Source organism: Cloeon dipterum, chromosome X (genome assembly GCF_949628265.1).
Source record: "Cloeon dipterum chromosome X, ieCloDipt1.1, whole genome shotgun sequence".
Classification (NCBI taxonomy): domain Eukaryota; kingdom Metazoa; phylum Arthropoda; class Insecta; order Ephemeroptera; family Baetidae; genus Cloeon; species Cloeon dipterum.
The window spans coordinates 18,074,911-18,096,397 of NC_088790.1; the positions used below are offsets into that span (position 1 = coordinate 18,074,911).

The 21,487-nt window shown below is 38.5% G+C and overlaps 1 protein-coding gene across 16 annotated transcripts in view; it reads left to right on the forward strand.

Moving 5' to 3' along the window:
- The window catches only part of LOC135946802 (uncharacterized), a 57,076-nt gene that overhangs the window by 19,616 nt on the left and 15,973 nt on the right, over positions 1-21,487 (forward strand). For all 16 annotated transcript variants that reach the window (XM_065495178.1, XM_065495181.1, XM_065495179.1 and 13 more), the window contains exons 2-8: positions 3,598-3,811; positions 13,658-13,740; positions 16,474-16,871; positions 17,433-17,770; positions 18,171-18,380; positions 20,644-20,744; positions 21,120-21,344. In XM_065495178.1, the coding sequence (XP_065351250.1) occupies positions 3,598-3,811; positions 13,658-13,740; positions 16,474-16,871; positions 17,433-17,770; positions 18,171-18,380; positions 20,644-20,744; positions 21,120-21,344 (1,569 nt within the window). The remainder of the gene's footprint in view (positions 1-3,597; positions 3,812-13,657; positions 13,741-16,473; positions 16,872-17,432; positions 17,771-18,170; positions 18,381-20,643; positions 20,745-21,119; positions 21,345-21,487) is intronic.

The window sequence follows — 21,487 nt, forward strand, 5'->3', positions numbered from 1 at the left end:
ATCATGATTTATAGGGAACAATCCTTTATGAAACGAACATGCAAAATCATTTCTCTTTAGAGCAAACGATGATTTGCGTGGATGACACCATGTAGTAAGTGTTGCACTTGTGTGTAAGGATGGCACTGTGAATAGGGATGCTGGAAACAATTTTATTCCAGACATCCAGACGAGGTCATTGCGCGTGCGAGGTGGCTCGCCGTTAGAATTTCTTTATAGTCCAGTCGATCATTATCTTCTCCATTGTAAATATTCTACCCCAGACGTTTTCTGAATGAAGGAAATTGTGATATTTGTATCAAGAGGAGCTCTCGATTCTCGCTTCAAACTATCACACTTGCTTTCAGGATAAATCTTTTCCTAGACAACCAGGTCGAGAGGGGTGAACGTTATTTCACCAGAGTGTGCTTTGCATTGTCTGCGGCTCCTATTACAAGAGGTGTTCAATCGTCTAGACATCTTGACGAATATTTCCTTACGCCAAAGTACGATTTGGTTGATTGAAAGTCAGTGGCGTTGAGTTTCCGAAGAAGATCAAATTTCAATGAGAGATGATGGTCTTGATTGTTTGAGACTTGAAATGAATAATATTGTTAGTAATGATGTGATCAAAGAGTGAAGTAGATCCCTTATAAATTTATAGATACGATGAGCCAGGGATGCATCTAATGAAACACAGTAAAGATGTTGATATTTTTGTTTTTTTTTCTCATCTTAAGTCTTTGCACTAAAGTAATGATGAGGAATAGGCAAAATACCGTGTTGTCATCACATTGCGCTGGGATGAATAATTAAAACCCATCAGAATTAATAAATTGAATGCGATTTTCAAAATCCCAGAGAAAAACAGAAAGTTATATTCCATCATTTCCTTCAAACTGCTTTTAAAATTAAAGACTAGTTTACTTGCCATCCTGCATATTATTTTTATATGAAGTGTATTAAAAAAAATCGAGTTTACAGAGAGACAATTTTCACCTGCCTCCTAGTTTGACATGTATCATGTAAACAAAATCTAAAAAAGCATTATTATTATTCAAGCAGCTCAATGCATTGCAAATTGACAATCCATATGGATCAAAGCAGTTGGTAAAGAACATACGTTGACGTGTGTTGCTTTATTCAAGGTTGACGCATGTACGTGTTACCATTTTTCAAACGAGATTGCCATGCCTAGCAGCAACGAACTAAAAAGAAACGAGCTAACACGGTCTTGATAGAAGAGACGCTTCATTTGTATACAAAGACGTGCTTTTGCGTGATGAGATAAAGATTTATTTGCTTGTCCACTGTGCCTGTTTCCATTATGAATCCAGGCTCAAAGACGAGCAGCACAGAGAAGGTTATTTCTGGAGTTGGGATCCATTTAGCAACTCGCTTTTTGATCTTGTTTCGGAATAGAGATGAAAAACGTCCTTTGAAAAGAGTAGCTTTTTAACGAGACGTGGAGTAGCTTCTTTATCTTTTAGCTAATTAGAGAAACGACGGTGGACTCAGGGTAGTAGATTCGTTACAGAGATTGAATTATCTGGGTCTTTTAAGTTAATTAGTAACCGACGTTATACAATACGATGACTGCTCCTAAAAACCTCTTTCCTGCAAAAAATATCTCCTAAATTTGATAATTCAGAATGAATCTAGACTTTTGTACCATTTAATTATAGTGAAGTCGTCATTTTTACCTTTCCGCGGTCACTATTACGTCAATGCACAATTTTGATAGTGTAAGAAAAATATTTTTTAATGCTCATTAAATTTACGGATCTGAGAGTTGTCGACTTGTCAGATTTCAAAAGCATCTTCCACAAATCTTAATTTTCACGGTAAGAGGTATGTCAGGGAGTAACCTTGTCAGGTGAAACCCAAACAAATACAAAACATGTTCTAAATACTTAGAGTTATAGGAAAGGGAACTTTCGTATTTCATCACTGCGAAAATTCGTTCTTATCTCTTCTCTCTAGGAAAAGTTTAAAAAATCTAATCTTAAAAATTATTTTCTTTAAGAAAAGAAAATTTGAGAAGAGTAATGGCCTCGTTTTATGTAACGATGGCCAACGAGATGAAGATGAGAGAAACAGATTTTATCAAAACAGCAGCTCTCACTTCTAAATCCAGCAAGTTTAATTGAGTTCTTAAAATTAATTTGTTCTAGCACTCTCATATCTCATTTTCTTAATCTCGAGCTGCCAACCAATTCAACTTTTTCGTGCGTTCTCGCAAAGTAATTAACCACAAAGAAAACTGCTGTGAGAAGAACCCGAGATCCACATCTCACAATGCTCCGATACCAAAACTCGCGAGGCGCAAAAAATCTCACAGCTGTCAAATGAAGTCGTTGAAAAGGAGCTGGTGCGCGCTTTAGAAAAAAAGAGCACGGCTTTACAACCGAGTCGGGATGAATTTAAAAGAGGAAAGGGGAAACAGATTCTGATTACAACAAATCAATAATATTTCAATATAAGTGCGATGCGTAGAAAGAGGCACCTGAAGGTGGAGTGCGATTATGCTATGGAAGTGACACGGAAAAGGCTTTTAATTTATTTATTGGGATCATTCCTGGAAACAACCACCCATCATTGTTGATGAAAGGAAGAAAAACGTCGATCGGTCTCTCAAGAAATTGGATTCAATCTTTAATTCAATCGTTGGCGTGGAACAATTTTGTCAATAGTGTGGATTACGAATGCAAATGAGCGGCCAACAGACGGTGGCTTTGAAAATTGATGCCCTTCCCGCACCTACGCCCCACGTGGGTGGGTTGCAAACGAGCACCGCTAGGCCACTTAGCTATTCACTCACGTGAGCGTGTCTCACGTGGCACATATATGTGCTATGGGGGGAAACGCCCCGTTGGCTGCTCTCGCTAGTTCGAAATCGATGGAGATGGCTCGCCGGCACGCGACTTTTCACTGTCGGGTCGGGGAAAAAGTAGCGAAATTTCTGCAATAGCATTTTTCCACTCGAAAATACCGGCGGTCTCTCTCGACTCAGCCAGTAAAAGCTTTTGATTCCGCGGGCAAAGTTTGTTATATCGGCCAGAGTGGTTGGTTGTCTTTCTCTTTACCTTTGACTCACTGTACGTGTCTCGCTTTTCGACTCTCCCGACCTCCTAGACGCGTGCCACTTCGTGAGTCTTCTCGAGTAGCGACCAATTCAATCCGCAAATATGAAGACGGATAATTTGAGGATGGATAATTGCGAATCTCCTTGAAAATATTATATTTCTAGATGTATGTATTTAGCGTTTATGGTTGTAACAGTTGACCATTTTATGATGATGAATAAGTTTGTAAAACTCAAATCCAAATTATTAAAAGCTAAAAGTAGATTAGGCGGGTTTTAATCGTTTCAACCGAAGCATGTAGATTGGCACATTTGAAATAATGTGAAGTATCACGAGGGAATTTGAACTTAAGCAAACTTGTTTGTCTCTCTTGGAGGAAGGGAATATAATTGTATCTTTAATAGAGATCGAGTAAATACATAAATACAAATTTAAATTATTGCTTATACAGTGAATACTTATGCGGATTAATTTTTCTCTTCTGATGACCTTGTTCGAATATTCTAATCCCCTTGATTTAATTTGTTTGCAGTGCATGTGGAACTTCAGAAAAGGACGGATAGGCCGTTGATGCTGCTGCTTCAGCTCTCAGATGGATCACTGGCTTCTTTTGAAACGAAACAGGACAAACTTTGGCCGGCCTGTGGTGACGGGGTTTTGGTCAATGTGCCCCCTGACGCTCAGCACATCCGCGTCGCGTTTACCTTTTCGCAAGCACCTCCCACTGCCAAGAATGTCACATTTAGGTGAGTTAATTAAAACGTGTTTATCAAGGCATCGATGATATTTTCTTGATTTACAATAAAAAATATCTAATTAATAAGCGAGAGAAAAGTTGATCTCAGCTCCGAAAGCATGTATAGTGACATTTTATAATAAATATGTGGAATTTCTTTTTAATCTAAATGTTTGACAATTTTTTTCTTAAAGTAATACTCTCAATTAATTTAGTTGAAGCACTGCCTGTGACCGTTTTGTATTTTTTTTTATTAATATGTGATAAATCCCACTTCTCATTTCTTTGACGGTAAAATTGCTCCTCTATAGCTCCTCTTTAAAAATTTATAGATATAATATTTTGAGTGCAATAACAACAGAAACTCTTGTCATCGCAACATATTAAACTGTCAGCAACAAGTATAAAATTTAGTATAGCAAACATATTGTAGACTGCTACTGCAGTCTGCTTCTGCTTATCTTTTGTCTGCGCGTGACTCTTGCCTGCTTTCTCCATCTTTTTCATCTCTTGGTAAAAATTTTGCCAGCGCGGGCGAGGAGATAAGCCGTCGGCCTCTTCGTCGTCGCCGTCGCCGCGTCTGCCGGCAGCAAAGTGGAAAATTTTGAATGGCCACGCGGGATCTCTTCTTTCTCTGCCACTCGAACGAGCATGCTATCTTTCTCCCTGCGTCTGCTTTTTCGAGCGCCGAATTTGCACCAACAACATTTTGCTTCGGCGCCCACGATGCAAAGAGCTCGCAAAATTCTCGTTGATAATGCGTCGGAAAGAACACTCGCACGCACACATCTATCAACGTCGTCGTTTTCTCCCCAACCGACGCCGCAAGACAAACGAGTCCACTAGTCAGCGCACTCTGTTTCTGCAATCGGCAAAAAACAATTTGCGAAAGCTCTCTGTCGCAAGAAAAATGGCAACAATATTTATACAGTACTCACAAAATTAATATTATTTGTGCTTGAACTTGCGATGCCAAATCAAATATTTGCTATAAATGTTTCCTGAATTTTTATTTGGTTTTCTTCAGTTAGTTGTTTAGTAGCTTAATCAAACTTATGACCATGAGCTCATTTTTAGACTTGAAATGAGATAAGAAAATTAGTTTTTAAGTATTATTACGATTACACCGATTTTGGAGTTGTTGACTTGTCCATGCAAAAAAATGTTTTGAAATTTTGAGGTTGTTATTTATAGTTTTTATAAAAATATTGAACGAAAAGTGAAAAAGGATTTTCTAGGAATGATCCGTTATAATAATTAATTATAATCCCAATTTAAAACTAGCTAAGTGACCTTTTAGCTCTCCTCGAGCATAACAATTGTTTTCTTGGCATCTAGAATTCCTCTATCTTTCATCAGATCCCGCAAGACAAAACAAGAACAAAACATCGTTCCCAACCCGTTTTAGTTTAGACATTCTGACCTTCCTGCAAAACCGGGGTTTTCATTTGGCCTTTGATGCTTTGGCATTTCACGAAGGAAATGGGATGAAAAGATCCTCCATTTCTCCTTCTTCTGTAATTATTTGGGGCTTGGAATTAGTACAGTGGATACTCGTGAACGTGCGTTGCGTGAATTTACTCCGCAGCTGGCGAAAAATGTACGCTTGAGCGAGTCGGAGAGGAGAGCGATCCGAGCGTGAAAGTGGACGGTCCGAATTCCCTGCGCTCATCCGCTTTGCAGCACAGCGTCCGTCCGCTCCTTTTTCGTCTGCCAGAAGCGTGCTCGCAGATTTTGACCTTGACTTTTTTGAGACTTCGGCATCCCGCAGCTACTCCTAATTTCTGTTTTCTAAGTAAACAAACAACCGAAAATCACTCTCTTCATGTTTATTTTGGCAGCGATAAAGAAACTCGTTCTCGCTTTGTGCAAACACTTTATTTCATGCTGCTGAAAAATGACGGAAGCGGGGGTGGTTTTTGTTTTCGCCGTCTCCGTTGTGCGCGCCGAGGCTAACAGCCACATCGATTGCAGCGGCGTCACTTCTGAGTGATGGAACGGCGCGCCAACCACCGCCGCGGAACGCCATAAACACTCATCTTTTTGTTGTTCCAGCAGCAAGCCACGATAAAGCCTTGGCTCAGGATGTTATGTTATATCGCTTCCGTGGCAGTTTTTAAATAATTTTAATCCAAAAAAGTAAGGAATGGGTTTCACAGTTTCACTGCGTAAGCCTTTTCCTGGCGAGTGTTTTTAAAAAAATTCTTTTGATTGTATTCTAAACTATTTTGATTATTATTGACAACTTTTTATAACTTGCGGTTTTAACTTTTATAATTTGATAAATATTTTTTTTAAATTAAACAACTCTCTTTTCTAAAAACGTAATAGAAGAAACGGCAAAGAGTGGTGATTGCTTTTTAAGTGAAGCATATATTTCATCACCTTAATTCGTTTTTTGTTTTATTTTTAATTCGAAAAGAATGGGAGGTGAATTTAAATATATAAAAATTACCTCAATAAAGGTTTCATCTCTGGTAAATAATGTTTTGGATTGTAACATAAATTAAAATATATAAATTAATTTAAACACAAAGAGAACTTGCTGAGGAAATACAACAGTATACCTCAAAGGAATTATTATCAAATATTTATTTCCATTCTGGAGAAAGCAACAGCCTAATTTTAATGTGCTTAAGCTTTTGTAACGAACTATCCTCAATATTTCATGCGATAAGGAGCCATTTATATAATTTTCTCTGCTTCTCTCGTTCGTAATTGATGTTTCCCTTTCCACTTTGGCTCCGTTGTTCACAGCCCCAGGGAGGCACACCACTGCTTTCTTTCCGCGTGCACATCCACCTCGCGCTGCATGCTGGATTCCCGCATGGTTGGATTGCGTGTGACAGGTCAAAGAGCTTTCTCCTCCAGGGAAAGAAAGAGTTTCGATTGAAATGTCTCGCACGCGACACGAACGGATTCATGTTGCCAGCCCTCCAGGCTTATCGCGAGTTTCCACACAAAGGGAACGGAATTCGGGATTTTGAGATAATCTGATCTAAGTCCGGAACTGTTTCGTGTTTTGCAGTTTCACCTGAATTCTTTTTATTAATTTAATGATTTAAAGTGATCGCTTTGTAATCAATTTTTTCTTCTTAAATTTAAAGATGTTCATTGCATTGTGGAATTCACATAGCATTGCAAATGCTTTGAAACTCACTTATTCTTTAATTATTTTTCTGCTTGATTCTGAATTCTAGCAGGAATGCATGCCTCAAGATTATTACTAAAATATTTTATAGGAAGTGTATGTAGATAGAAATTCCGCATTAAAAAAGAAAATTACTGGAGCATAAGCAATGCAGCGTGCCCAAGAAAACTAGATGTGCTTTCTTCTTGCACGAGGAAATTTAATAAGGCGAACAAAAGACGAGGGAAACTTCTTTATGCTAGACTGGCCCTTGGGGAAACAAATAAATTCGTGTCAGTAATTGCATTTGGAAATTTTGCTGGTGTAAAACGCGGCCAGATTTTTCCCGGTTCTGCGTGAGATAAAAAGCACGAAAAGTATAACGCAGAGCCCGCTCAAAAGAGTCTCTTTGTATTCGTTTTGGCAAAGGCACTTTGGATAATTAGAATTCGGGATTCAATTTTTTCGTCCAATTCAGTCACTCAACGCAAATTATTGACATATCTGGAAGGAAACTTTTGGGGAGAAAAATACACAAAAGCAATTGAGTTCTGTTCTGAGAATCGAGAATTGATCAAATCAAATTGTTTCAAACGGTGATTTACAAAATGAGATAAATATCAACATCTAAGAAATATCCATTAACTTAACAGCACACTCGAATGAATCTAATTTCCTTCGAGGCCGGATGTTATGACGAACAATCAAACCACACAGGGAAAGGAAGGCAAGCACACTTCCCGAAGTGAAATTATTTGCTTATGAATATTTCGATGGAGAAATCTCAGGCGGGTAGAGCGGAAGTGTGAAGTCGCTTCTCTCGGAATTATGACAGGGTAACAGCCGGAATACCCTCTAGAACTTCGCGGAGCAAGAAAGTGGTGTGATGCATATCAGTGTCGGGAGGGAAAAGGAATTAGATAGCATTGATGTTTGGCACAAATATGTAGTCAGTTAGTATGATGAAATATAGCAAAAGGAGGTGAGAAATCACGGAATTCGATCAAAAAGAAATATCATAAAAATGGCTTTTTATATAATATGGTGTCAAAAAGAGATATTTGCAAGGCTCTTAGGACATTAAATCCTTTGACTGGGCAACTGTATTATCCTTAACTGAGGTTCACCTTTTCTATATTTTTGTGATATTAAGTGCAGAATTTTACGCCTTGTGTCAGTTAAAAATATATAGAAGTCGTTGATTTCATGTTCCCAATTCTGTTAAAAACATAATAAATAATTTCCTCATAATTATTTTTTTAGTTAAATTGTACAAATTGTTCATGCTAAATTGATGAAAAAAAATAACGTATTTCCGTTGCATTTTAAATGCTAGCGTAATTTTTAAGTAAATTCCAATTTTTGCGTCAGACAAAAAGCGACTATCAAATTTGACTCGCAAATCGGTACAACGCCACTTTGTTAGCATTTTACAATGAATAACTATTTAAACATTGAATTGCTAATTAATGAACAATGCGACTATAGTAAACCACGCTAATTGAAAAACTAATAAATTATAAATCATTTTACAGAAAGTACCATCCCGGTTTGAAAGCGTTGTTTCAAAGCTCTACCACACAATGCAATTATAAAACTGGAAATACAATTTACAAGTTTAATGTCAATTTATTCCAACATCCGATTTGATTATTAATCAACTCATTGAAAATTAAAGGTCTATTTCGGCCTTAAAAGATCAAAGGTCAATAACATACAAATCATATCGTATTATATGCTTCGAAGAGAAAGTAAAACGATAATGCGGCGCCTAAGATGAAGAAATCTCCCACGTTGAGAGAAAGGGAGCAGGAAAGGGGAAGAATAAAATACATAACACGATCTCGGAGCAATATCATTTCATGGAATATCCCTGGAAGTGAGATACATATATATAGGTATTTCTCTTTTCTGTCACCTTCTGTGATGAAATATAAAGCGGCACAAGAGAAACAAAGAAGGTTGTTGCATAATTCTAAGGATTCTCTGCGTTTGCAGAAAGACAGCGATTTGATTGATATCAACTGAACGCTTTCACTTCAATTGTGCTACGCACATAAATTCATTTCATTGTTTGTGGTTTCTGCAGCGAAAATTCTAATTTGTCCCAAAGTATAGAACAACTGGCAAATTTACCATTGAAGATATTGGTAGATGAAATTGAAAATAAGACGAACGCGTGAACAAATTTCCTTCAAAAATACTTTCGTTGAAATTATAATCATTTGAATCAATAATTGTTTGTGTTACATTTATTGTATTAACAAAAGCGGTTTTCGTATTTTTCAAGCAACTCATTAGAAAGATTGATTTTTTAGTTGTTAATCAACATACTAACGATTTGATAACAACAAAAGTAAGCAACTAAGGTTGAAGAAAGAAAAGAATTGAGTAGTTGAGAGCAGGTGGCAAAATGGACACAGAATTTCTTTTCTGTGCGTTCTCCCGATATTTACGTGTTTCTGATCTCTGATCCGTCGCCGCTCTTTCTGTCAAACTGCCGCATGCGGTGGAGGGAAAAGCAATAAGGTCCGATCAAAAGCGGAGCGAAAAAGAAGAATGACGAGAGAGCAGCAGCAGCAGCGTAAGACTAATCCGCCGTCTGAGACGTGTCGAGAGATAAAAATTGCGAGCGAACGACTCCGTTTAAGAAGTGAGGTGGCGATCGAGCGGAAGAGCAGAAAAGTGCCTTCGCAGTCGCACCAGAGCAAGAATAGGAAAAATAGAATCTCGTCAACGCGATAACGTTTTTTGCTCCGTAAAGAAAATAGATGATGGTGGTCTAGCTTTAGCTCTCTTCTTAGAAACGAACAAAAAACTTCATTGTGTGCTTCATGCTAAGCAAACAGGACGAAAATGCAATTAGCAAAATAGAGCTTGCCACGGGAATCCATGCATGTCTGCAATCTGCTGAGCACACACAGGAAGGTTTACCATATTCACCAGATCCGTGCAATTGCGCGATAATTTATTCAGGCGGCTGTAATTGCCTGCTCACGTTCCCGTTTCAAAACAAAAAACAGCGGCCCCAATGATTACTTTGTGTCCGTGCGAAAATATCAGCAACGGCAACAAACAAACCTCGTTTGCAATTTTCCCAGACGTCTCTCGTTGCTATTTGAACTGCAACTACGTGGCAGCAGGCTGAGCGCGTAATTGCGGACTTGACGAGGGCACTGGGCAGCGCGACAATTTAAGCCCGCAAACTGCGCCGCGTATTCAACTGCTTGTTTTGTTCAGAATTGCCTCAATAACGAGCAGGTGCAAAGGGACTGCGTGTGCTTTGAGATAATGCAACCAGCAGCAAAGGTGACAGGAAAAGTCCAATGTTCAATTGAGTTGGCAGAAAGCTCTTTATTCAGGCAGCATAATTATGCTTGATTGCAATAATAACGGAGAGCGATTCAATGTATAATTAATAAGTAAATTATTTATTTTATTACGGAACGATTTTATTTAATCTTAAGCAGGTTCTAAAATGCATGACATTTTTATTTATATTTTTAACTTTCCCTTAGTTCTAATAAATAGAAACAATGCTAACCCAAAAAATAAATTTTAACAATTGCAGCATCGCCTTTTGGAAGTGGGAGTTAAATAAAAGGATCTCCATCCTTTTTAGTTCATTTTTGACAGTGCTGTGTCGTAACGGCAATAAAACGGTTTGTTGACAAAAGATGCAACAATGCAAAGCCGGAATTTCTTATATGAATCATCCCTAAAGAAAGCATGTTTTGATTTGCGAAATTCTTGTACAAAACTAAAAACGGTTACTATCCAAATCAGACTAACCAATTATTAATGCACCTTTAAAAAATAGATAAATCGACTGAATGACCTAGAAAAAAACCCAAATCCCCTGTTCGTGATATAGGGTGTATCAGTGGAATTATTCAACAGATAAAAGTTGGTCACAGGTTAAGCCAAAGCAAACAGCGGAGCGTACCGTGAACTGCTGGCCCGTCGCCACACTCCGCTTTAGGGCGTCAATCGAACTCGAAACAACGATTAGCTGCCGCGGTCGCAAAACGACGCGCAGCCAAACACGGTTAAAAAAAATTAATGCTCCTTGGTCGTGTCGCGCGTTTATAATGCAGTGGGCCAAAAGGGCAGCCGCGCGCCGCGGGACCAATTCGCCCATTCGGAGCAACGAACTCGCCACACTATCGATTATCGCGCGCTGCACTTTTCCAGACGTGAAATTGGACGGACTAGAGCACAGGGCAGCACAGAGACAGCTGCGACTCCGTGCGATCACAATACACGTATGTTTTAGTCTCTGATCGACAGCCCAGTGAAATTACAAGTATTTTTTTTTATTTCACAACGAGTTTAGTCATTTTTGCAAGCTATATTTTTGCTAATTGTAAGTCTCAAGGAAATTGCCATTGAATTGAAGATATTTATAAGATACGGAAATATTTTTGTGAGCAAAGATCATTTATTAATTGATTTTTAAATGATCAATTAATAATAATTAAAAACAACTTGGTTTCGTGTTTGTAAAATGTGAAGAGTGCACCAACACAAATTAATTTGCAATAATTGTACTTTAACTGACTAAATTGAAATTATCCATGCTGAAACATTTCTAGTTTTGGTAAAACAATCACATCAACTCTTTTATCTCTAAGAATGAAGCAATAATTAGTTTTAAATATGAATATGGGAACCATATTAAAAAATTTACAAAATGTGAAGCATTTTTCCTTTTTATGTAAAGAGACCACTGATCAATATTTTATATACGAGCAAGAAGCATTTCTTCAAATTCCTCACAGGGAAATTAAGGTTAAATTGAAGTTATTGACGTGGAAATTCTCATTGAAAGGAGGAGACATATTGAAAACTAATAATGCGTAAAGACTGCACCATAAAAGCGTCATCAGCGAGAAAGTGGCATACTAATTAATGTCCCAAAGCAGTGGCACCGAGAAGAGACTCGGTTGGAAAATTTCCATGTCAATGCTTTTCCAAAATGCTTGCAAGTCGTACTCTTCCAACTGGAAAACCGAGTTCTTATTCTAATTATTGTAACTCCCAAGCCCAAGCACCGAGCTTGAATATGAATTTTTGCGATGATTTCAAAGTTGGCGGGCATGAGTAAGGACGAACGGCAGTTTCACCGCTGCAGGTGCTCAGGTGTTTTGCGACTTAATCGCATTACAGCCACTGGCGCCCGAGGCAAGCAAAGTTTGGCTGCTAAAGCAAGAGACCCAATTTTCTGCGTGATAAATATGCGGCGGCTGGCTTTTCAATAAGCCTCACTCACTCACCAGAGCGCTCAGCCTAGTTGCCTGAAAACACCCTCTCAGCTCCGAGTATTGCAAATTTCTCCAACTTGAAATTTTTTATGAAAACTTCTCAGTATAACAAATTTAGTTTCCGAGAATCTATTTTCGAAAGTTCACTAACATCTATCTTGGTTTCATTTCCCTTTTTGTGTGCATTTCTTCCGCATTTTGCTGATTGTAATAAACGTTTAATTTTCATTTCAAAAAATTTAGATCACTGAATTTTTACCTCCATTGGACAACATTAAAAATTAAGATTGTAACTCAATGAATTGTGAAGTGAAATATAATAGTAAAATTGACAAATTAAGTTCGTTCAGCGGTGGTCAAATGATGAATTTCGTGAAAATGACAAAGATTTAAATTTAAGACTTGATTTCTTTGATGATTTATTCAATGTCGTGATTCCACACCGCAGCCGTGAAATCCGCTTATAAACAGGCCTCGCCCATTATTCACCTTCAATGCATATAATTTTACCACTTAATCATACCATAAAATAAAATTATTTCGAACTCCTATATGTTGAGTCGCGGAGTGAATAAGCGGCAACATTCATTTAACTGTCACTTATTAGTTTTCCTTTTTTATACACTCATCGAATTAGTGTGGCCAAATTTATTTTCAACAGCGGATGATTGCAGGTGAAGCACCGGGGGGGGGGGGGGGGGGGTCGAAAAAGCTGCTGTCGAATCATGAGAAATAGTTTATCGTCCAATTTCCATTGCCCACTTCCCATACTGATTTTAAATTACATTTAAATATGGATCTATACATTTTATAATTTTTGGTCAATTAAACACACTCAACTCAGCATAGTTGCTGACAATTTTATGAAATTAATTTTCTTATCTTGATTTATTTACGTCACTCGAGGTTTGCTTCAAAGTGATAAGAAAATAATTCTCATTCGATATATGAGAAAAAAATGCGCTTCAATGAGATCTCTTTCCTTTTATGTATTTCTTTGACTTTGCATGCATGCTCCTATTTCCCCCGGCTAATTGAGTTCCAAGTTTTCAGAAGCCGTGCTATTTTCATTTGAAGCGATCTCCCGCTGGAAATGAGAGGAAAAGAGCCTTGGATCTGATTCTAATCAAACGTTGCCGCATAGAAAAATCATGAAAGCGCAGAGAGCGTTCTGATTTTGCTCGTGCCGTGCGCACAATTGCACTTTGGTTTCTCCTTGAGCGTGTGCCAACTCGCACTGGCCGTACTCCCTTTGCTAAAAGTTGCCCTCGTTCCGCGATGAGCCATTGAAAATAGGGTCGTGTGCGCTGGCAGTCTGACAGAATAGCAAATAGTCTGCCATGAAACGGAGAAAACAGCCAACAAAGGTGCGGTCGGGATCATGTGTACAATGAAATGTATAATTTATGAATAGGAGAACAATAATATTTTTTTATAACATCCGTGCCGTGTCTGTTCCCAGGGCGAGTCTTTTTGAAGCCAAGTCGCCGCTGGACCGGAGGCATTTGATCGCCGCAGCCAGAGTTGAAAATCTCCTTATACCAGGTAAATAAACTAATTGCAAGGATGTCAATAATAAAAGAAATGTGTCAGTTTCTATTTGTATTTTTGTGTACATGAACCGCTATTTTTATTGTGATTCAATGGTGGTGTCACCGTCTTTTTGCAAATGTTGTATTTTGCAAACATTAAGTATTTTGTCATACATAAAATTATTATTCAGTCAATATAACACAAATGACCAAAAACGTCAGATCTCTAGCTAAAATTATCCGCAAAGACAAAGGAGTCAAAATTCTGAATAGTTTAAAGAGTTGAGAAAAGTTGATCCGTAATCAAGCTATGTTTTAGTTTCGGTTAAAGACATCTCCCACTTCTGAATTATTATCAAAAATTTAGAATTAGAAAATCATCAAATTGATAAAAAATGTATCTGATCTGCTCGCTTAGTTCAGAATACTGATTCCGCTAATAGCCATGAATGAATCTTTTTTGTTGCTAAGATATTGCTGCAATAGTAACCTGGAATAGCAGAGTCATTTAGACAAAATCAAAACTGTTAAACTTAAGGTGTGTTACACTAAATCAACTTTATGACCTTTTTATCTATACTCTATATACAGTATCATTTGAATTTTTTTATGTAAGATGATGTTTTACAAATGAATTTTAATTCATTCCTGTTATTGTGCAAAAATGGGAAAAATTTACTATTTGAAATGCGCAACCAAAATTAGGTTCAAAGTGGGCTAGCAGAGAATCTTTGCCCCAAAACTATTAGCATATATCCAAAAACAAAAAGATAATATAAATGAAAGCATCAAAACGCTAATCTTCCTTTCTGCTTCCAAATGATTATATTTTTTTCGTACTTTCCTTTGAATCTGGGATATATTGGGGTTCAGTTACCTTGGCTGATCCGCAGTAAAATCAAGTTTTAAATCTAAAATTAGCTAAGCCGATTGCAATATATTTTTTTTAACCAATTTTCTGAGCTTGAGGAGTTTTTCAGTGATTTATTTCAATCAAAAGGATAATTTTTTCGCAGCAATTGAATCTGAAAATTTTGTGGAAATGCCAAAAATTTGAAATAGTGGCTTTACCTGTCAGTTGTCTAAGCTCTAGCTGTTAACGCAAATGAAAATAATATTTTCTGCAGATTAGCCATTATTGACGGTACACAACTTAACTTATGAAAGTTCTAATTTATATTAAACTTAAAGAGTAGATTTTAATTGCAGAGCAGTTATTTGCAATAACCGTAACAAGGAACTTTGTTGAATATTAGTGTCGAGGACGATCGGAGAAAGTGAGTTAGTTGCACCTTTATGATATAGGTTAAACAAAGTTGGATGATTACAAACATTACTTCTTGTATCCGAAGTGAAACGGAGCGCAATGTGTTGTGGCGGCTGCGTGCAAATAAAGCGCCTTGTTGCGCACACAGCAGCGAGATGAATTCCCGGGCGGAGAATTTATCAGAGGCGCAGGCAGCGCGGCTGCGAGAAAGTAAGAGCAGGATTAAGCGTTGTTTATTCGCCCCCAAAGGGCACACAGGCTCCCCGGGCCAGGCCAATTCCGCCCCGCAAAAAATTCACCACGCTCGGGTTTTTTGCAATTTCAAAGCCCAATTTTATCGCGTGAAGCGTGAATTGAAGATGAGTTTTTGCGCTGGAGGCGAATATTGTGTATTTGCTGCTTGGATCTGCGCCAGCGAAGAATATAAATATTTGACTGCTGCGAAGGCACTGAATATGGGTTCTCATTTTGGTTTTGTTCTCTGATGAAAGATTGGGACGATTATTATAGCATGAATGCATAAAATTGGAACAGAATAGTCCTGATAAAAAGGGATCAGAAAATGGCCATGGATTATATGAGGATGATAAAGTCGGAAACTACATGTTTTCAGAACAAATCAAAACTTCTTGCTGTTTCCTACAATAACTTCGAAAGAAAACATTTTGTTAGTGAGACAGTATATTTTTTTAAATCTTGTTTATTTGAAAATACCTTCTAATTTTTCTATATGCATAAATATGTGGTATTACGAGGTAAGGTTAAAAATAAAAACACTTTAGTAACTTTTTGTTATTAGGAGCAACTTTCTCCTTCTCCTTGTTTTCAACTTACAACTACAAAATACATAATTCAAGAAGCGAAACTTCATCCATTTAATGTGCAAAATTTCTCCATTTTTCCTAATTTTGCATGGTATACGGTTGTATAAATAGCGCATAACCTCTCCAACTTGTACTTTTTGTATTTGACTTGAACTGAACTCTTTGGTAGGGTGCCAATTAACTTTGGTCCGAGTTGCTTCTGTCTGCTGGTAGTAAAGCCCTTCAGTGTTATGCCTTTGCAACCCCACTTGACTGGCTAATTGTGTTTTTAATTCATCAGCGGCAGGAATTCTACGTTTCCAAAGATGAAATGTTAATTTTCCCCTTTGTAATGAAAGACGAGGAGGCACTCCGCCAGTGCTGCTCGTAAAAGCTGCTTTGTCGGGCGAGAAGGGACCCTTTGAGAACTTTCTGATGCTGTAGCGCTTGAGTATCTAAATAAAAAATTTCATAAATATATTATAGAAAATTTGCTTTGAAATATGTGATTTTTATTTGACTAGAAGAGTGTGCAGGCACTTGATTGCTAAGAAAAGAACTCTGAATGTATATCAAATCCTAGAGCTGCAATTTAAAAAGAAATGCCAAAGATTTTGTTATTGTAATGCTGTTAAAATTCTTAAAGATTTGACAAAATCGAATTATGAATTCAAAGGTTGTGCCCTGACCTCCCTGACTGACCACGGCAACATGAGTTGGACAGCGTTGGAAGGGGCGTCTGCCCTGCACTATGACTGCCACTTTACCATTCCAAAACCACCCTTGCGCAGGGGTTTGGTGGTGACGCTGAAACGCCTCAACATCGCCGGAGCCCCCGGAAACTGCCAAGACGGCTACCTTCAGGTCGGCGACGGGCACACTCTGTGCGGCAAGTTGGAAGAGTTAAGAGGCACGAGCATCTACCTGCCAGAGCCTGAAGGCGCTGGCCTCGAGATCAGGGTGCACGCTGCCACCCAGCGAGGCCATCCGGTGCAATTCGAGTTCAGTTTCAGGGCTGTTGATGCTTGCTACAACCTGACACTTACCAAGCAAAACTCCACCTTTGTCTCTCAGGTAAGTAGTTTTATCAAACGTCTATGCTATACATTTTTCTCAAAAGAATAATATGAAATGGTTTTTTTTTTCAAATTAAACAACTCATAAAGACAGAAAATATAATTTTTCTCTTACCCGTTCACATAATTTAAATGATTCATTATAGAAGAAGCTATTTACCTACTTTACCTTTTTTATTTAAAAATTTATTCAGTGCATGAAATAAACAAAACAAATGAATTTGGTTCAAGTTAAATATTCAAACAATCAAGGACAAAATTTTAAGTGTGCAAAAATCACGTCAAGGTAAAAGATCCTATAAAATATAAAATGAGTTTGTTGAAAAAACATCCTCTCATGATATTTTTTACTATTTTAAATTCCTTAACCCTTAAAATATAATTCAACTGTCAGAGAACAGTTAATTCAACAAATAACTCTAAACCTTTATCATTTTTATTGAGCTGTTAATATCTACAAGGGATTAAAAGCACTCAGCTCAAAATGCAGGATCCGATATTGGAAAATATCCTATTCTATGATATAACACACTGCATCACATTTCTACCTGCCGTTCAGGTCACTGCTGACCTGAGCTGCTCGGTCAGGTTACACGTGGCCTACGGCTACAGGGTGGCCCTGAGTCTGGAGCTGCGTCCAGCGGAGCACAACGACGTCTTGGAGTCAAGCGAGGGTGACATCTGGGACGAGGTTGTGCTCGACGACGAGTACAACAATGAAGAGGAGATTTTGTGTCCGGGACTGCAGATTCGTGTCTCCGGCCCAGACGGCGAGTACTGGTCCCAGTGCGCCTCGCAGGTGGGCCCGGTCGTCCGTCTCATCGGCCGCTCGAACCAGCTCCAAGTGAGCGTCACTACGGTCAGCTCTCTGGACACCATCGCCCAGCTGCACCTCAGGTAAAGCGAACGTGAAGAGCAATTTGTAACAAATGAACTTTTTGACATTTTCCACGCGCTCGATTTGAATAAACCGAATGAAAATGAATATTTAGCAAAGAGGTAATGGAGTGTGTGAATGCTCAATCAATCAACAGGTTTCCGTTAGGACGCAGTCATGTATTTTCAATAATGATGACGCTGATGCTCACTCAACTGCAAATCGGAAATGTACAGTAAAGTAGTAGAGGCTGCAAAAGCAAAATTTACCAATCACTGCAGCTGGAGAGACAGACACTGATTGCAGGGCAAATCTATATTTATTTTCACAAATGGAACGTTCCACTCTCAATGCAAATCAATCGAGAACGAACACGAATCACTAAAAAATAAATAAAGCACGATAAACTTTGTGCTACAGATACTTTTCCATCGCACGCCCGGAGCTAACCGACGACTGTCCCGGCTACGGATGGGTCGGGTTGTCTGAGTCAAGCTGCGCTTTACCGCTGATGGACAGGGCTCTTCCGTGGGCCCAGGCCGCAAAGGAATGCACCAGAAAGGGAGCCCACCTGGTCAGCGTCAACTCGGCCCAGGTGCAGGCAAACTTAGACAACATTTTGAAACTAAGGTAAGGAAACTTTGTATTAAATGCATGTGTAACAGAATAAAAATATCGTCTCGCCATGTCCTTGTTCAATTTCTTTGATTTTGTAATCAAAAACAGATTTTTATGCCTCGTTTGGCCTATAAATTTTATGCTGCAGAGATGATTTCAAGAAAATTTGTCTTTGTAATTTTTATTCAGTGTTGAACTGTGAAGTCAGTTGGCAACTTTTTTGTTAATATTTGGGATATAACATTTTTAAAATGCTCAGGAAAATTTTGGGGTCATTAAAAATTCCTAATTTTTTGTCAGGAACAACAGAAATCTGCTAGTGAACCTAAAAGCTCTTTTTGAGGCTAAAACTATGTAAATGAAATGCATCCTACTGAAAATGAATTTTATTCGTCTACATTTCCCTAATGTTATATTAAAAAAATAATGTATTCTTCCCTGCCAGTTATTTCGGTTGATGCCGCCATTACCTTGAGCAGATTCGCTCAGGTTTTCATAGAGGAGAGATTATCCAAAATCGATTTGGTCGTCGAGGAAAACAGGCGCTTATGCATATTATCGCGCACATAGAGGCACCTCCGGCGCCTTTCAATTCCACGCCCTAGTGGATAATGCAGCTATTTATTCATCCTAGAAGCTACTTCGTGGTCCACGCATTCGTCGGAAAGAAACGAACGCGAACCGCTCAAATAATAAATAAGCGACAGACAGGGGCGAGTATAGCCAGCTGCATAATTCATGTGCGCGGCGTGCGCTTGCTTTGGCGGCTCGGTGATTAATGCTTACGCGGTTACCAACGGCCCGTGAAAGACGTTTTCTTGGCAGGATACGTGCGTGCCAAATTAATTTTAATCACGAGAGCAAAGGCCATCGCAACGGTGAAAGCAGAACGTAAATTAAAAGTAGTACTCCTTATGTGAAATCCTTAATTTAGATCTTAAGCAATCGAAATTGCTATTCATCTTAATTGTTCAAGTGTCTTGTTCAGTGGCTTTTTAATTTATATCAGTCTAAAACTTTTTGCCACGTGCGTCTAAGAGGCTTAAATTGATTTTCTGTCAGTAAATTTATGAACTTTTTAATGGTTTGTAAGTTGAAAACCTGAAAAATATTTATTTAAAAGTGATTATTGAAAATTTTCCATACTAAACGTCGAAAAAGTGCTTTATATTATTGAATTGATCCGATCAGTTCAGCTTGAATTGATTGACAATTTCACAGAGCGCTGGCAGGAACGAAACATGGAAAAATACTTAAGGCTAGAATTATTAATGAAACCATCGCGTTCAGCCACACCCATTTGGTTTTTATTGCTTTTTCGTGTTTCCTGGCACAGATATTTACATTTAAGTGCGGCAGAGTCTATCGATTTCCGATTTCAAGCTTGATGACCATTAGTTGACGTGGAAAACGGAGGACAAACCGTTAAAAATCTTCAACATCCTCTACAAACATCAATAAGGATTTGACCCTCTTTGCGCGTGCTTGAAATTTAGTGCGAAGATAAAACAACTATCCTACAACAAAGCAAAATTAAATATCTACGACTCTTTTTAATTAATTCTGCAGATATGATTCTTCAGGCATAAAATCGTTGAAACCGATGGAGGGTATGGATGTGGTAGAGATTTAGCCTCTATAACCTCAATAATACTTAACGTGCGAAAAATCCACCCCGTTAGCAATGTTAATGCGAAGCAAAATTGCATTTCACTGTCGGCGCCATTCTTCTCCCGCCGTCGCCACAGATTTTTCTGACTGAGCGCCACAAATCTAATTTGAAAGGGGCCGCCGCCGGGTTTCCCTTGAGCGCAAAGGGGTCAGCAAAAGAGCGAGAGACGAAAAAAGCTCCACCCTGCGCTCTCTTCTTTCATCTGGCAGACGCGTACGTGGAACAAATCCAAACACGCAGATTAACCCTTTTCCGGTCCATCGCCGATTTTTATCGCCGGCCAGACGCGAAATTTATATTAAATTTCATCTTTGTCGACCTTTTCGGTCTTCACATAGCATGCGCTTATTGATCAAAGTTTTGCGTTGAGGCAAAGCTGCTCCTGATATCCGATGATGAAATTATAATTTCAATTTTCTAAAGGTAATATGGAAATACTTGAATAACATTATCTTTGAAATGATTTATGAGCATTCTGTCTGATTAAATCATGTTTCCTATCAAAGATTCGCCATTATCTTTTGAAATAGATCTGATTAATAAATCAAGTTCGGAGAAAAATTCAATGATTGAGTGGTTTTCATTTTGTTTGTGTACTTGTAGCCCTGGCTTTTCTGACGAAGGTGCCTTCTGGCTTGGAGCCTCAGACAGAATCCGCGAGGGAAGCTTCCGCTGGACTGATGGGCAGCCACTCTCCTATTTCAGTGAGTTTCTTTGCATGAATACCTCCGGCTCGCTAATTTAAATATTTTCCGGCGTAATCTGAGGTTCATTTTTTTCATTTACCTTGCCTCAATAAAAATTGTTTATTCAATGCGAGTAAAGGGCACGCCAATTAAAAATGTATTGTTGATCCCCACGTGTGTTTAAAAAAAAAGATTTTAGAGACGAAGCAATTCTCAGGAGAGTCCTACAACAGGCAACACTGGAAATTGCTTTCGTGCGAAATCTCGCCGAGAACAAAGGCTGGAAAATAATTATATGCTCGCCTTTTTCCGCTCGTTCTAACGCGTGCCTGTTTGTGTTTTGCCTTTTTTTAATCCTGACACTTCAAAGCCGCTGCTTGTGCTTTGTATCAGACTGGTTTCCTGGTTGGCCTGAATTCGCGCAGTACAACAAGCAGCCGTCGGACGACGGGCTCAGCGAGCAGGACTGCATCGAAATGCGCCGTTCTTTTCTGGTGCCCTCTTCTACCCTGCCAGGGTCAGTAAGCCCCACCCTGAGGATGACTCCCACCCTCATGTGGAACGACCGCGACTGTGGTGCTTCCAACCTTTTCGTCTGTGAAATTCAAAAGACTGGTGGTAGGTGTCAGATAAATTGGGGGAAAATTTAAATTAAACATTAAATCAAATAACAATAATAGTTTGATTTACACATATCTAATATAGTCACAGATCTGTATATCTATATTCATAGCAAGCATAATTTTCATTTGAACCATTGC